Genomic DNA, 17,167 nt, shown 5'->3' on the forward strand with positions numbered 1-17,167 from the left:
AGAATTACTGCTGGGGACAATGCCTGTGCTGTAGCAGGGTCACAGCAGAAACAAAAAGGATTCTGTTGAAGATGTTGTTGGTTTTCAATTTGAAAACAGTTCTGGTGTCAACTGCATGCTAATGTAGTGGTTAATGTTTTGTTTTCTCTAGAAAATGTAAAAGAGGGGGAGGCAGTCCATAGTTCCGGTAAAAGGGCAAAGGAAAGGATCGGTGGTTTGAACTATCAGTCAAAAAGGGGAGGGGGTGCAACAATTTTTCCTACCGGGTCACACTGTGCTTTCACCGGAACTGAGGTCTGCAGGATTCTAGTCATTCAAACTGAGGCTGGCGGCAGCATGGGAGCGCCGACGTCCCGCGGATACAGTTTCGTCACTCCACGGGCGATCATGGCAGTCATTCCCCATCGGGGGTGTCTGCGGGGGTCGGAGACTCCCGCGGCTCCTCTAGAATCTTCAAGGTCGTGGAGGACTACGGTGGTGGAGTCAACCAGTGACCGGGCCATTTCTTTATGCTGGGCCCGCTCTTGCCAGGTCGACCGCCATTTTGAGAGTTCGGTAGCTACTGGCGATCGCGGGGTCAAATGAGCGGACGGGCTCCACCCTGCCGGGCGAGACGTTGCAGCATTGCCACAGTGGAAGAACCCTTTTCCGGGCACCTGGAGCGCTGAGGGTGCAGCTGGGAAGCCTCCACCTGGGGAGGCGGGAGAGGCCTGTTCGCAGCGTCTCTCCCTCCCAGTGCACCCCACGGCATCTCGCTTGACATTTGTTATGGCCGGACCAGGCGATGAGGATGAGGGGGGGGGGGGAGGGGGGGGGGGTCGGAGGCATGTGCAAGACATCCCCCCCCAGTGTTGTCGCAGCCATTATAAAAGAAAGAAGAAATGTCCCGTCCGTCTTTGGGCCGCACCTCCGGTGGATGGCGGCCGGACGCCCTTTGCTCTGGCCCCATGAACGGGTTCCTTGGCTCATCGGCTGCAGCCGGATCCCGTCGGCCCCAGCCCCCGGCTGTTGGTGGCCGGACCGGGAGAGAGTGTGGAGGGACAACCTGCAACTCTCAAGGGCCACCGCGGCCGGACTGGGAGAGAGAGGGGAGGGTCGAGGACACGGACATTCCCCCCCCTGAAACTCTCCAGTGTTGTCAATCCCCCTGGCCGGGTCCCGCTGGCCTCGGCCTCTCCTCCGGCTACACCCTACGTGATGATCTCCTGGCCGAGGCGTGGCAGCAGGACCCGCCTTATTATGTGTTGCTTCCGGCTGGGCGTAGCCGAAAACCTGTTGCCCTTTGGAAGTTTCTAGAATGGGGCGGATGTCTGCTGACTTCTATCTTTCCCAGTTTGCCGTTATTTGGCCGTGGCAGGCGGTGGGACAGACACGTTTTGGGGCAGTGAGGGGCGATGTTTTCAGGTTTCTTATTACGGGCTTACTTCTAACGTTTCTTGTTTCTAGGACAATAATAGGTTTTATCATTACGTATTGTTATCGTTTTTTTGTTTGTTATTTAATAAAAAGTTCATCAGTGGCCTACTGATTTTCGTTTTCCTATTCTTTTCTTTCCAGGTTGTTTCATGCTAAAGTTTCTGTTAACAGGATACAGTGATCACTTCGTTATTATTGCATATGTCCTTTTCACTAGGGGTGCTCTCTGGTCGGGCCAGATGACCTATCTCTAGTAAACGGTCCGGGTGAAACAGGTGCATCAATCAGTGGGGAGTAGATAGGCATGACAGATTACAACGGGGGAGAAAGGTCCGCATTACGTACCCTTTCACTACTTGCAAAGATTTTCCTACGTTTATTTGCAAACAGGGAATACCTCCAAAAAGAACTAATTCCCAAACAGTCAATGTTCGGACAATCAATCAATCAATGAGGAATGAAATAGGTACGACGTGTTAAAGGCTTGCGTTACCTACCCTTCACTATCTGCAAAGGGAGAGAGAATATTCCTATTCTTCCTCGTTTGCAGGCAGAGAAGATCCTTAAGAGAACCAACTTCGAACAATTCAATGCTCGATTCAAACAATCAACAAGGGGTACTGTGAACACAAATGAACGCCGCTTATGTACATACACATTGCTATTTTCAACAGGTTGTTCCTAATGTTTCTATTTTAGCGAGGTCAAAAAGAGATCCCATTAGTGGCCTTCTGATTTTGCTCGATTCCTTTTGTTTTTTTACACGATTTTTCGCTATCTGCAAAGACTAAACAGAGTATTGCGACTCTGTGCTTGTTTGTAAATAGAGAATGAACCAAAGAGAACAATCAATCAAATGGAGAGAGAAGCAGGCACGACGGATTACAACGGGGGCAAAGGCCTGCGTTAACTACCCTTCACTATCTGCAAAGAGAGAGTACTCCTAATAGAAATGAGGGGTGGGGGGCAGCATTCAAAGCAGATCAGTGTGCATAAACACGAAAATGTTTTTACTTACCACGTACTTGACATTCGACAGTTTATGATATTTGCTATTAAAAAACCATTGAAATTCACTGAAAAAACCATAGGTTATAGACCATATATAGTTAGGAATTAGCATTTACAAAACCTTGAAAATTCACTGAAAAAACCATAGGTTATAGACCATATATAGTTAGGAATTAGCATTTAAAAAACCTTATTTTACTCACACAAAACCATTGAAATTCCATATATAGTTAGTTGCACTAACTATATATCGCGCACCCGCAATCCACTGCTGATCATGTCACATATTACATCATTCATGACATGGTCAGTGACATCACTGATGACATCACTGATGACATCTCAAATGACATCACTGATGACATCAATGATGACATCTCATTTGACATCATTCTTGTGCTAATACGATAAACCTCTTCAGACTTTAATATAACCTTAGATACACTCAGTGTATACAGACACTCACACACTGTCACTCATCCATGGAGTTACTCACACACCTAGTCAGTCATGCAAAGAAACAATCTCACCTCCATTTCTTCAACTATACAGTTATACACACCTTACTTATTGAAACATATACGAACACATATTTACTCTCTTATACAATCCCTGATACAAGTTCACAATGATCCATACAACCACTCACACATTCAGTGGCTCTCATGCACAGTTATTTATATATGCCAACTCTCACATGTACTGTGTTTTACATATGTACTTACTATGACATGTAGCATTGAGATATCCATTCACTCATCAATACACTCATGCACACAGTCAACTGCCCATGTAGCTGTTTCCACATGCACTCTTGAACTCATACACCTAGTGAATCAACTGCTCACACATCTATGCACAGAGTCACACACCTCCCAGCCACCCGTACACAAACTCAATCTCCATACAAATACTTGGGCAACCAATCAATAACACATATAGCCTCTCGTATAGCTAATGATCAACACATGCAGCAGTTTACATCACAACAGACATAATGATGCACAAATTAAGACAGTTTAGTCACTAACCCATGCATTCAGTGAGACACATTTAATCACTCACTCATACAGTCAGTCACGCACCTACTAAATCCTTCATCCAGACACTTATACATCCACTCATTCTTCAATATGTAAGACATATTTTAACTTTACAGAAACATACAGTCACTGGATGTTGTCATCAGTGATGTCATTTGAGATGTCATCAGTGATGTCATCAGTGATGTCACTGACCATGTCATGAATGATGTAATATGTGACATGATCAGCAGTGGATTGCGGGTGCGCGATATATAGTTAGTGCAACTAACTATATATGGAATTTCAATGGTTTTGTGTGAGTAAAATAAGGTTTTTTAAATGCTAATTCCTAACTATATATGGTCTATAACCTATGGTTTTTTCAGTGAATATATATATATATATATATATATATAACATTTAAATGACGAACCAAACCACATTCACTGGATGATGTCATCAGTGAGGTCATTTGAGATGTCATCAGTGATGTTACTGACCGTGTCATGAATGAAGTAATATATGACATCATCAGCAGTGGATTGCAGGCACGCAAGTTATAGTTAGAAGAACTAACTATAACGGAGAAATTTCAATGGTTTTGTACGAGTGAAATGTCCAGCTAACTATAACAGCCCGGAAATCTATGGGTTTTTCAGAGATTTTCCAAGGTTTTTTAAATGCTAATTCCGAACTATAACATGTCTGAAACCTTTGTTTTTTTCAGTGAAAATACACACACACACACACAGAGTCATATCTGTGCTTAAATGGGAAAGTGAAAACAAGCACTCCATCTCATAGTAACTCAAGGTTGTTATGAACTCAGATGGCAAAGGTGTAACGAGATCCAGGTTCACTTTTCAGAGTCCTTTAATGATTGGAGGAGACATTTTCCAATGGCAGCTTTCCATGAATACACGCAAGATGTCTTGCAGTGGCTTAGAGCTATTTAAGTTCAATGGAGACAAGACTAAGGTAACGAGTTGTCTTTCAGTCTCTTTTCAAACCATTGGCAGCAAAATGTTGACCACTGAAGGATAGCTCAGATCTAATTACAGTGTAGGCCGTTCAAAATCTGGTAGTTTATAAGGATAATGACCTCTCTTCCCCTTCACTCATGTTAGTAAACTATCCTCCAGTTGTTTTAGGCTAATGAGTACTCCATAAAGTTCAACCTCTGCTGCCAATGGATCCCCGCCTGCTTGTGTTGCTAAGTATGATCTTAAACAGACTTCACTTTTTAACTGGACCTAGATGTCTTGTACATCTTCATCGCATACAAGCGTCAGCCGCAAAACTGGTTTTATTCTACCACGCTTTCCTCTACGTCAGCGGCTCTGGATTCTCTTCACTGGTTCCCCATGGCCAAGCATATAAAGTTTAAAGCACTGTGCATGGCGCATAGAGCTTTTCATCACACTTTTCCCCTACAGCATCAACCTACATTGCATTCCTATCTTCCAACTAGATCATTATACTCTGGGAATATCAATTTGCTCAAATTTTCTAAATGTAAGAAACCTTGTCTTAGTGGTAGATAATTTTCTGTACAGGTGGCTTGCCAATGGAACAATATACCGTACTATGGAATAGTAGATCGGACTAGGATTGTTCATTTAGTAATCTCTATGCCATTAGGAAAGCCTTGAAGAAGTGGTTCTGTAATCTCTGAAGTATGCCTTTTTCAGGTGACAGTATCGCGCTCTACAAATAATATTAATAGAACTAGCGTGCCTTGTTTAATAATTTATGTGATTATTTATTGTTTTACACAGTATATAATGTAGTATGCGTGAGTACAAAATGTTTATTCTATGTTGAGTGCACTGGTTTTTTCACCAATACTAACTATTAAATAAATAAAATAAACATTAAAAGGCCTATTGTGTCGGATCCTCAAATTACCAAACTGACTAGATTAAAAGATAGATATAAACAAATAAAAAATAAACAGAACTTACCTGGGAAGTTGTACATGAAACATGCCTGGGCAGTTATCAGCCACTCGGCTCTGGTCTCACAAAAGAGGGCAATATTTTTTTTTGGTTTTTGACCTATAGAGCAAAGCCCAGAACCAAACTTTGAGGCAAGTGTCAGAACATCTTCGTAAGTCAGCCATTTGTATTGTCCAAGGATGACCTAAAAAAAGTAAATATAATTACAATGCATCCCTAAAATTTAATCACTATCAGCTTCAAGTTAGTATTAACTTCTTATTAACAAAAAAACCACACTTTTTTCTCCCTTGCACCACAAAAGGTAGTCCAAGAAAGCCCCGCCAGATTTTTTAACGTGATACTATGTAATAAAATAGAGTTGGTTTTCAGACATTAAGTGGAAATACAACATAACGCTTCACAATCGGCCATGATGCGTATCAGCCCGGGGAGTGAGAATGGTGACATTTTATAGGACAGAATATTTCCCTGTAAACAAAGTAAAGCTAACGTAAATGGATTAAGATCAAATATGTCACTCTTGGCTTGGGGTGGTCACTTTGTACCTAGACTGACATTGTTTGATCCAGGCTACCTTTCACTGCCCTTCACTTTAAACGCAGGTCGTCAAACACGAAACTGAACTAAAATCCCACAGACACAGATCACTGGAACGCTAAATAAGGGCAGATAATAGTTACTCTGTCAGTTTAATTACTGGAAACATATTTCTATTGCTTTATACTAGAACTGCATTTTTTATAATGGTTTGTTTCAATAGAGTTTTCCCAGCATTCATGTTCCAGGGGTCTTTGGCCTGACACTGGATGCATAGGTATGCCCGCTCATTCAGATGCAAGATACCCAAGTGATTCTAAAACTTAAAACAACGGAGTAAAGGATTAAAGAGGTGAAAGAGACTTAAGAAGGGTAACCAAAAGATGCCCACGCTTTGAGCGATATTTCAGTAGTTTTTGTTCCAACTCCTAATATTTCGGAAGAGATGTGAACCAGATCCAGATTCATGAGACACCAAGTGATGGGGAACCACCAAATGAACCTCAGTCCGACCAAGAAGAAAGTCCCATCAATACACATGAGCAATATCCGGGACAACTGAAACTCCTTCCGGGTCCAGGTTTTACCCTCTGCCGGGATGGTGCTCCACTGCTGCTACAACTGAACCTCGCTTCACTCCTTTTTAGGTTTCGCCTGTCGAAAGCTGCGCAAGCAGCGTTTCGCGCAGGCGAAAACTTTTGTGTACAGTGTGTGTGTGTAGTCCCGCCCCTCTGTTCCATTGGCTAGCTCCATAAATGGAGGCTAGCCATTGGAACAGAGATCGGTCTGTCATAGCCGGAGCAGATTCGGGGGCGTTCCCGAGAATTTTAGGCTTTTGCCCACGTCACGCGGCTGTGGGCGGGGTTTTGGTTTTTTTGCCGTCAAGGTTTTTTTCGTCGTTTCTCTGAAGATGGCGGCCGGGCAGTAGCTTGTTTGTACAGGTCAGGACATTATTATGTTCGTGCCGTTAACCCGCCCCCCTACCGCTGTCCGTTTGCCCGTTCCCGACATTATGTTCGTGCCGTTAACCCACCCCCCTCCCGCTGTCTGTTTGCCCGTTCCCGACATTATTGTTTGTGCCGTTAACCCGCCCCCCTCCCGCTGTCCGTTTGCCCGTGCTTAATGCTAGTTTTCCTTCCAAGCTGTGCTTCAAACCTAGTGAATGTAGTGGAGTGCTTCTCGGTGACACCGGGGGCGCTGCCTAGAGCCTCATCAGCTCTACCCAGTTCTGGGAGCACCAGGGACAGAGCAGACACTCTTCAGAGGTCCAGCCCTTCATCACCGGTGCACAGTGGCAGCGGTGACGAGGACCAGCAATGTCTGTGAACACCAAGGGCAGTGCGGAGTGTCCTCCGCTGCCCCTCTGCGTGCTCCAGAGACGGAGCAGAGGTTCCCATAGCGCCCTGCTCTCTGCGTGAGTTTCACTGTCATTAGGGACGCTGTGCCGGGCAGCGCCCGGTTTTTGGCAGCGCTAGACAGAGCCGTGGCTCTGAGAGTGCGTCAGCTCAGGGGTACGGGTATTGGAGACAGGTGGACGAGCCCTGTCTGCCTATAAGGGCTCCGGGGATGAGGCAGAGGCTCTCCGAGCGTCCTGATGTCCGCACCAGGGATCTGGGGGTAGCGACATAGGGTCAGACTGTGCCTGGTTTTTGGGACGCAACAGACAGAGCCGAGGCCCTTGAAGCGCTCATCAGCTCATTCGTAGAGGCTGTGGGAACAGAGGGTCCAGCGCCAGCGAAAAAGCGCTCATTAACCAGTGATGGGGGAGTGGGGGGAGGGGGAGTGGAGGGCTTCTCGGTGCCTGACTTTGGCAGTATCAGGGAGAAGCCTCGTGCCAGAGGCCCCAGCAGTGGAAGTACCTGGTGTGAGAGGGACACAGGCTGCACCAGAGACTCCAGCAGCGCCAAAGAAGCAGAGAGTACGGGGAAGAAAGAGCGTCAAGATGCCCCGCTGCAGGGAATGTTATTAGTCAGTGTGCGGCGCTGGGAGAATCAGGGACAGAGGCTGCAGCGGTGCATGCGGTGAGTAGCACCAGGCAGTGTCAGGATCATTCGGGACACCAGTGTTCATAGAAGCTGGGATTAGCAGCACCAGAGAACCACAAACGCAAAAGCTCTACAGTGTCTAGCAAGTGCTGCACAGAAGGGCAGCTGATTGTACTGCAGTGCTGTGAAGCCCGGCATTAGGAGCACAGTGGACAGAGGCTGATAGACAGTGTTTCCAAAGATGCTGGGGGTTAAAGGGGCCAAACACTGAGCTTGTTGCTGGCCCCGCTGCGGCTATTGTACGCATGGCAGTTTTAAAGGCCTCGTGTTCCTCCCCATAGCAATGCTGTGTCTTTGCACTGGGGTCATCGGGTGCAATTCATGTCGATAAACCAGTTTTGGCGCCAATAATCCATTCTATAGGGCAGTTGCCCACAAGCCCAGTGAATGAATGAATACATTCTAATATTTCAATTAATTAAAATAGTTACAAAAGACTGGACGTGGTGTCACAAGCCCAGTGTCTTTGTCACGGGGAAGTACAGTGTGACCACTTTTTTTTTTCTCGTGTGTTGGGGCGCCGATGTATATATGTTTGCGATTGTAACTTCTGAACTGCACAGTCACAAATGGATCTCCGTGACAAACGCGGTAAGCCACCGAGCCTCAGCATAAAACACCGGTCTGCGATCTGCGTAGTATGTGCTCTTTGCAGCAGGAATATCAACCCACTGCGCTATCTTGGACGAGTCAAAACTGCCACTAGGCAAAACGCCGATCTCTCTCCAGCAGGTACATTAATCGCCAGAGTTATCTTGACGCTTTTATTGTTGCCTGAAAACTTGGGGATACAAGGAACCCTCTGCAATGCTTTAATAAAAACTTGTTGCACTGCGACATCCCTACCCTCCCCTCATCTCCCCGCCCACAAGAACCACAGTCCAGTGCTCTTGTTGACCATTCAGTAACGTGACCTTTCCTCTAGTCTAGAGTGTATGTAACACACACCTTGCAATTTTTCACGTTGACAAAACAAACCATCAGAAGAAGAAACTGCCAACAATGCTCCATTGCAGAACCTCGATCCCAGTCCACACACCTAAAACCTCCAGCCATCACACAATATGCACAGCAAAAGTGGGCCCGCAGCATGAGTTTACCCACTTCCCATCCTTGTTCTCGGGATAGCCCCAGCGAAGTGAATTCTGCATGCAGCTGTGATTTCCTTTACCCTGGAGCAGTATGCAAGCCCCGCCCCTTGTGCAAAAAGAGCACAATCTGCATTTTACTTCAGGATTTTGCTGGGATTGTGCTTCAGTCGCTGCTGGCTAAACCCGATTGAAATTCACTCCCAGCCCCTTTCCGGTTTAATTTTGTTTTATTGATAGTTGCATGCTGCTGTTACATTTTTACAGTGTATGGCTGTAAAAAGAAGTTAATTAATTAAGCCTTCTCTTTAGAAAGAATACTAATTAGGTGGTGTCATAAACCACCATCACCTAAATCATTCTAGTATTTTATGTTTGGGCAGTGCCTATTTACCCCACTTCTTCTTGCATATCTGCCGTGTCCCGATTCTAAAACATGGCAATGGAGTCTTGTCCTTCTGGCTGCGGACACCGCTCCTTCTGCTGCCCACAATCGCGCACTGAACGTTGTGTATCAAAGCTATCTTCCTCCAAAGACTCGCTCTGCTGCCTCCTAGTCAGCTGTGGGCCTTTTGTGGCTCAAAAAGAGAAACCATGTTTTATTTTTACATGAAAGTTTTGTTATAGCAGCTCAAGAAAGTGTCTCGTTGAAAGGGTGCCTGAACTAGCCGGCAAGATGGCTCTGGAGATCCACACACTGGCGATGGACAAATTACCCGAGCCCAAGGCAGTTCTCTATGGTTGTAACAACAGCCCTTCGAGGTGAGGTTCGCTAAATCCGAGAAAATTTGAAATTGACCCATAAATGGTAAATTATCCTAAATTCAATCTTAACACAACAACACTGTCAAAAGTGAGCAGTAAGGTCCAGGCATACAAGCTCACCAATAAATCATTTTTACAAATGCAAGCTGTCCCTTTGCTTTTGGCCAGGATTAAAGTTCGGGTGGATTGCGAGTTTTAAGAGGGGGAGTTTCTCCAGACCAGTGCTTATGGTCACACACTTGGGTCGTGGGGTCAAGTCAAATGTAAACCGTGTGAAAAAGGGGCATCTTGGCTGTGCGGATATTCCCATGGGATCTGTTGTGATATGGTGTGTAGGTCACTGAATTCATTGACACATTTCCGTCTCAAGAGTTGACGGATCTAGGGAACGTTCTAAATTTACCGTAAAGCTTTTGTAGGGCGCCCCTCACCTCTGTTAAGAGCCTATGGTGTGTAGATTACCGTAGAGCTTTGGTAGGGCGCCCCTCACCTCTGTTAAGAGCCTGTGGTGTGTAGATTACCGTAGAGCTTTGGTAGGGCGCCCCTCACCTCTGTTAAGAGGTGTGCCAGAGATTAAACTATTGGCATTGTAAATGACAATGCCATTTATTTATCTGTTTTCAAAACCAACACAAATACAAATTTTGTCATTTACAATGCCAATAGCTCAAACTTTTCAAAAGGCGAAACCATTGCATTGTAAATGCTTGTTTATCCTTTCAATAACAGCAGTCCTAAAAATATACAGTTTTCTATCCAGACTACGTAGTTTGCAGTACTGCTCCGAATAGATTCCTTTCTAGTGACAATTTCACAAGTTAAGAAATATTCCCCAGGAACTTTAAGCTTCTTTTTTCGCATCCCTACGGATGTCGGACATTTTAACAATGGTTCAATGAAGACAGGCTTGCAGGATGATTTTTTTCCAGTCTTGGATTGCATGCTGTTCTCTTAAGTTAATTAGTTTCACACTAAAAAATAATATACCTGGCTGGCAGTCAATTTCAAATTTTGCCCAGGGTGTGTACAGTTTTGGGTTTAGTTAGGGGCGACGGTAGTGGGGAAATAGTTTAATCTAATACACATATAAAACAGGGTTTTAGCCCCCAAAAAGATCTATTATAAAGGGTTTCATATCCGAATTGTCACGCAAGTAGTAAATGAGAATGCTCACTATGAAACCCTCATTTTGCTTTCAGATTATCAAGCAGAACTACAGAAGAAAAACAATCTTTGCACACAACAGCTCGCCGGTTCAAGGGATTGGGTTGGGACAATGGCGCGCTAGGCACACGAGTGTACGCCTCCCTTTCCGCTGTCCCTCATGTACTAATGAGGAAGTAACACGCAACAAATAAAGGAACACAAGGATAACATGGACTCTCTAGCACAGGCAAAAGCATGTTAGAACAAGCATTTGCAATGCAACAGGTCTCGCATTTTCGAAACTTTGACCTATTGGCATTGTAAATGACAATGCTTTTTATTATTGCAGGTGTTCTAAACACATAAATAAAAGGCATTGTCATTAACAATGCCAATAGCTCAAAATCTCGCAATTGCGAGACCTACTGCATTGCAAATGCTTGCTTTTCCTTTCTGTGGCCTTGCGGCACATTAGGGAAAGCTGAAACAGAGCACAGTGTCCCTGAATTGGGAACCGTGCTCAGCATTAAAGTAAAAAAAAAGCTTAAGGAGAATCAGGAATACTACTTTGAGGTATAAAAATGTGTAAAACGAGACATTAAGATAACTGCCTGATAAGAAAAACACTAAGGAGTCATTTTTCTTTTTATTCAAGTAGGAACCATTTGTTATAATTTCCGCAGGTAGTTGTTTACCGTCAGAAAAATCCTTGAATCAGAACCCATGTTTTCCACTTATGGGCGGTTTATCACAAGCTTCAGGTAGAAGGCGTTAGTGCACCCTGTAAGCGCAAGAATTTAAGAGTAGATTGAAGTATCCTCAGGAGGGCAGAAGGAGGCAGGCAGCCTGAGAAAAGAATGCTCTGCGAGGGGGTAGTTATGAAGCGCTGAGGGCAGCAGACGTCACTGAACACGAGGCGCATTTCATAACAGAATGCAGGAGAGTGCGTGAACATTTATGAGCGGTAGGAGGTAGATTGCAGAGGTGACAGTGGGTGGTTAATGGAGGCAATAGTTTCGTACATGCTACGAGTAAATGTTCTGTCAAGAACAGGAGCACTAGGTAAACGCAGATATAAAGGGCATGGTCACAGAGAGGCCAGCCTCTTGATGATCTGCTACGCCACCCTACTACAAGGTGTCCTAAAAATACCAAAAACACCACATGCTACTCAACAATGAGTGGACTGCAATCTGCCCGTTACAGCAGAAGCGGCCGTCATTGTCCCGGGCTGCTTAGAAAGTGAAAGCGCCCATGGCACGCTGAATGTTGCAGGAAAAGCTTGTTGTACCTGAAATAGAAGCCACTCATTTAAAGAAAATAGTGCTTACAGACTAAAGAAAGCATCCTGTATAACAGAAGTAAAAGGGTCAGTCCTCATGGGTGGATAGAAATGAGGACAAGGCGGTACTAAGGAGGGACTAACAAGCCTATTTATGAATCAGAAGCCAATGTTTACAAAGGACAATGACACAAGCCTATGAAAAATATGGTTGGAGCTTCAAGTACATACTCTAATACAGCATGGCTTGCAGGGCAGTGTATGCCCTGCCCAGGCTCAACCTAAAAAGCAGTGACCTCGGAGGGGTGGTGGGGACGGGCATGCACTGTTGTGGGAGGGGTGATGTGGTGTGTGGAATGGTGAAGGCAAGTTTACGAGCAGCATAGCAGGAGCCAAAGCTGAATAAGCAACGACACAAACAAGCAATTGCCTCTCAGGGGTAGTGGGTCAATTATGCACTGTTGTGGGAGGGGTGAGGTAGTGTGGGAAAGGCATGGAGAGATTAAGTGTCGGGCCAAGCTGAAAAATCAAGAGGCCACAAAGGTTTCATGACAGGAACACGAGCAGAGGCAGGGCAACCAAAAAAAGAGTGATTTTGAAGTTTGGGAAATAACGTGAATCATATAAGCACATAACAGGGGCAGTCCTCATGGGAGGATACAGAAGGGCAAAAGGAGGGACTAGTAAGTCTATCTACCAAATAAAAACAGGCATTTACAAAGGTGAGTAAGAGAAGCCAATTGAAATCATGGGCGGTGCTTAAAGTCCATACTTTAGTACAACACCCTTTGCAGAGCAGAGCAGAGCATGGCCTGCCCACACTCGACCTAAAAAGGAGTGGTGACAATGAAGAATCATCATGATATTTAACAATTTTGAAAGTACTACACTAATCTCAGAGGTTCCGGTTTCCTTGTTAATTTCCAAAAATGTACTTTCTATTTCAACTTCAGTGATACTGAATTAAAATGAATCTATGATACAACATAAAAAGAGACACTGATGTCAGCAGGACTTGGAGGAAAGGTGATTTGATTCATATGTGACCTATAGAATTAGTGATACAAAACCAGTTATTTGGCACGTGGTTCGTTAGCTTCCATGAGTTGATGAATTAGGTTCAGTTTCCAGTGGGCTTGCGACCGCTACACAGAAACATTCCCATCACATGTGAACGATATTATCAGTGTTTGTCCAGAAGCCAAGAATAGAATGTGCATTAGCTGCTTACCTCTTCCTTACAGAAGAGGTTCACATCCAGATATTTCATCAGTTGGCCATTATTTTCCATCCATTGGTCAAGGTGCACGTCTACACCATTTGTTCTCCTCATGCTTTCTTTTATATAGTTGATGTTTTCAGAAGGAACATATTTATTGTGCAACCACACTGTATTATAACAGTTCAATACCTGAAGAACCAGGGGCCTACTGACAAAGATATGCTGGTGTGTGTGAAAAAATACTGTAAAACTAACAGATGCATGTAAGATTACTTAAATTATCCCTAAAGTGTCAAACACCCTGTCAGTTAAAATGCGAAGAGGGCATATCCTTTACATTTGTACTAACTGCATATGAATATTCCCTCAATTTTCTCATTGTATTAATACTTTACATTTTTTAGGGCCAATTCAAAAAGGCATATATGGAAAACTAGTACAGTCCACAATGCCTTTGTGAAGAAGCACCTTTTATTTACCACAAAAATAAAATTGCTGCTACAGGGTGATCTGCCATAACAGTACATATGATCCTTTACGTCTTTTCCTTGGTAATCATATTTCGTTATTCCAAAGTAAAATCCCTTTTCATAAATCCGATTAACATTTTTAATTTTTAGATATTTTGTTTATATGCTGCATGCTGGCAGGTGGACACTTTAGAGCAGTGGTTACACAGAATAGAGTGTAAATGGGCAATGTTTATAGGGATATTACTCGACAGAGGTACAGTCTGAGCGAAGGTAGTGTCCAGAAGTGCAAAACATTTTACCAGCAAAGCACGCAGGAACAGAGGTGGATTTTGCCAATAAATGCAAGGCACACTGGATTCATAAGAGGCCTGGGGAGAAAAGGATGGAAATTTGAACCCATAACACTGCTCCTCATTTTGGAGCAGTTTCTGAATTTTAAATGGATCCACATAGAATCCCTATAATACATCAGAAGACACAACGACTGGATCATTCCGGTTGGGAGGCTCGAAATTCACTTGTATTTCAAAAGTGTGTGAAAATGGAACGAACGTTCTAAAAATAATACAATGCTGCCCTCTAGTGCCACATTTATTAACCAAAGCAAACACAAGGAGATGATGGACAGAGTGCTGAAACTTTTCAAACACTTACCCCCAGTCACAGATCTGAGTTGAATCCATCTGCGTTCTTTAGCTTACTTTGCCACCCCAGCTCAGACACAGCTATATGCAAATCAGTCTTGACCCTGTGCCTCATGGGAACAGTCCAGCCCGAACTGCCAAGCTATGTCTTCCCTGGACCGGAAACAAGCATCCTGGGACCGACATGGGGTAACACCCTTCATCAGCCAGGCTAGCTTGAATCCAGTGGCAAAGCGAGCAAGGGACCCACGTATGGGCATACCCTAATAAATTAGGGCAAACAAAGCAAACACAAGGACATGGCTGGGTCCAAACTTGAATGGCATGGTGAGCAAAAAAAACTATGGATTTAAGCCCAGATCTCTGTACTGGGGTGAATGTATGACATTGTTCTGCATTCTGTCCATCAATTGTTCTTTTTGCATTCGTCACCCCGAGAGTGACAGGTTTACCCAGATGTGAGTCCCGTGCTCTCCATGCCACTGGAGTCAAGCTATCCTGGCTGATGTGAGCTGAAAGCCCGAAACCGGTCCTAGGATGCTTGTTTCCAGTCCAGGGAGGACCTGGCCTGGCAGTTCGAGCTGGACTGTTCCCATTGGGCGCAGGGTCAAGACTGATCTGCATATGGCTGGGTCCAAACTGGAATGGCATGGCGAGCAAAAAACATGGATTTACGCCCAGATCTCTGTACTGGGGTGACTGTTCTGCATTCTGTCCATCAATTGTTCTTTTTGCATTTGTCACCCTAAGTGGCACGGGTATGCCCAAACGTTTATTTGTTTCCAATAGTCCGGGATGTAAAGAAATTACGTTTATGGAGGTATGTAGGGTCTTTATTGCCCTCGCATATATCTCTTTATCCAGACAGGAGCCCATGTATTCCATCTTTCTCAGAAATCCTCCCCACAGACATTTCCCAGTTACTTTTCAATGTGCTAATTCAAGGACATAACACCTCGCACCTCTAGATGTCTGAATGGCCTGCGAGTGTTTGCTGCGATCTGTTTATAGAGGACAGGAGTCACTGGGGAGCGGTGTGACGTGGGCTTAGTGGTTTTCATGGAAGACTCACTGGGGCGGCCTTCACTTTGCTTTGCGCCACTCCTTAAGGGCTGCGACGTCACAATAGAGTGCTAAATTGGTAGGTCGTAGTCATTAAAACGTGTTTATGGTCATGTTAAGCACTTTAAACAAAATTCAACATTCAATGTTAAGGATTCCATCAACTTGAAGTGACTTTCAGCTTCTAATTCCAGATTGAAACTATCAATAAGTTATCTGTGGGAATGCTAGGGAGAGCAATATGTAGAGAGGAGCCGATGGCCACAAAAAGAACTCGTGTTTGTGTGCCACTAACTGGACTTAAAAAACAAGCATTTGCAATGCAATAGGTCTCGCATTAGCAAAGTTTGAAGTTGTTGGTATTGTAAATGGCGTTGTTTTTTATCTATTTGTTTTTAAAAGCATCTGTGGTGCATTATTTATTCTAGTTTTTTGTAGCACTATGTTCCAACATTTTAGACGTTGCAGCGCTAAAAGGAACAGCTGTTACAGAAAACGGCACGTTGCTTTAGTAACTGGGTTTTAATGAACGTACAGGACAAGCTGGAAGCAGTGGTGCTGATGACTGCGTCCTCTGCTTGAAGTGCTTGTGCGTTTAGCTGCTGGCCTCTAGGAGCTACACTCCTGATTTTGTCTTCTTCCGGGTTCCTAATATTTCGGCCCTCCTAAAAACCTAATTTGAGCAATGAATATCAAAGGAGGGCTCACCAGTTTTTAGCTTTTTTATGTGCCGAGTGGCAGCACGGAAAAGGGGTTTGCTTTCTAAGGCTTATGTTAAATGGAATTATTTCTGCACGCCATATAATGTCAAAGCACACATGATGCGCAGATCTCTTTCTGTAGACCCAAAGTACCACCAAAAATATTATTCCTTACCCCCATCACCGCCACACAGCACCCGAACCAGAATTGGTACATGGGCTCGGCAGTGGTAACCGTCTCTGAAGTTTTAACGCGGTTTACTAGAACAATAGCCCAATGCCGAGATGTGTAACTCGCAGCGAACGGGTTCGGTCCTGTAGATGAATAAGCTATTTTTAAGCGGCACTGCGAAAGAAACAAGTTCACGAGCTACTCGGAGATGCCTCTTCCACATCAACTAAGAACACAATATGATTCTTCTAGAAATTAAGAGGTGTGAACACGGAAATAACCCTGAATGGATTAAATGCGCTCTGAAAGGGAGGCTGGGAGGAAGGGGTAGAAGTGTAGGGTATGTGTGAAGCTGAAGACTGCGCTGGGTTAAGAGTGAGCAGCCGGCTGGTGAATGACACGAGACCTGGGTTTTCTTGTCTGCTGTCACATTCTAGATGTCCCTGTCCTTAATTCCTTCCCAGCTCTTGCTATCTGCTGCAGAGTCCACCCATGACCCCTCATATCCCTCCCCGACCCAAGGTCACCAGAGGCCGGAGCGGTTTCTCCTTCTTGACAAGGTGTTATCCAGCGACAAGATGATTCACCTGCTGCGGGCAACCGCACCATAGTAATGG

General features: G+C 44.5%; 1 protein-coding gene across 2 annotated transcripts in view; it reads right to left on the bottom strand.

The window, feature by feature from the left end:
• ACSL3 (acyl-CoA synthetase long chain family member 3) overlaps window positions 1–17,167 on the bottom strand; it is a 725,290-nt gene that overhangs the window by 457,094 nt on the left and 251,029 nt on the right. For both annotated transcript variants that reach the window (XM_078665968.1, XM_078665969.1), the window contains exon 3: window positions 5,417–5,594. In XM_078665968.1, coding sequence (XP_078522094.1) covers window positions 5,417–5,594 — 178 coding nt within the window. The remainder of the gene's footprint in view (window positions 1–5,416; window positions 5,595–17,167) is intronic.

This window comes from Lissotriton helveticus, chromosome 11, assembly GCF_964261635.1.
Source record: "Lissotriton helveticus chromosome 11, aLisHel1.1, whole genome shotgun sequence".
Taxonomy (NCBI): Eukaryota; Metazoa; Chordata; class Amphibia; order Caudata; family Salamandridae; genus Lissotriton; species Lissotriton helveticus.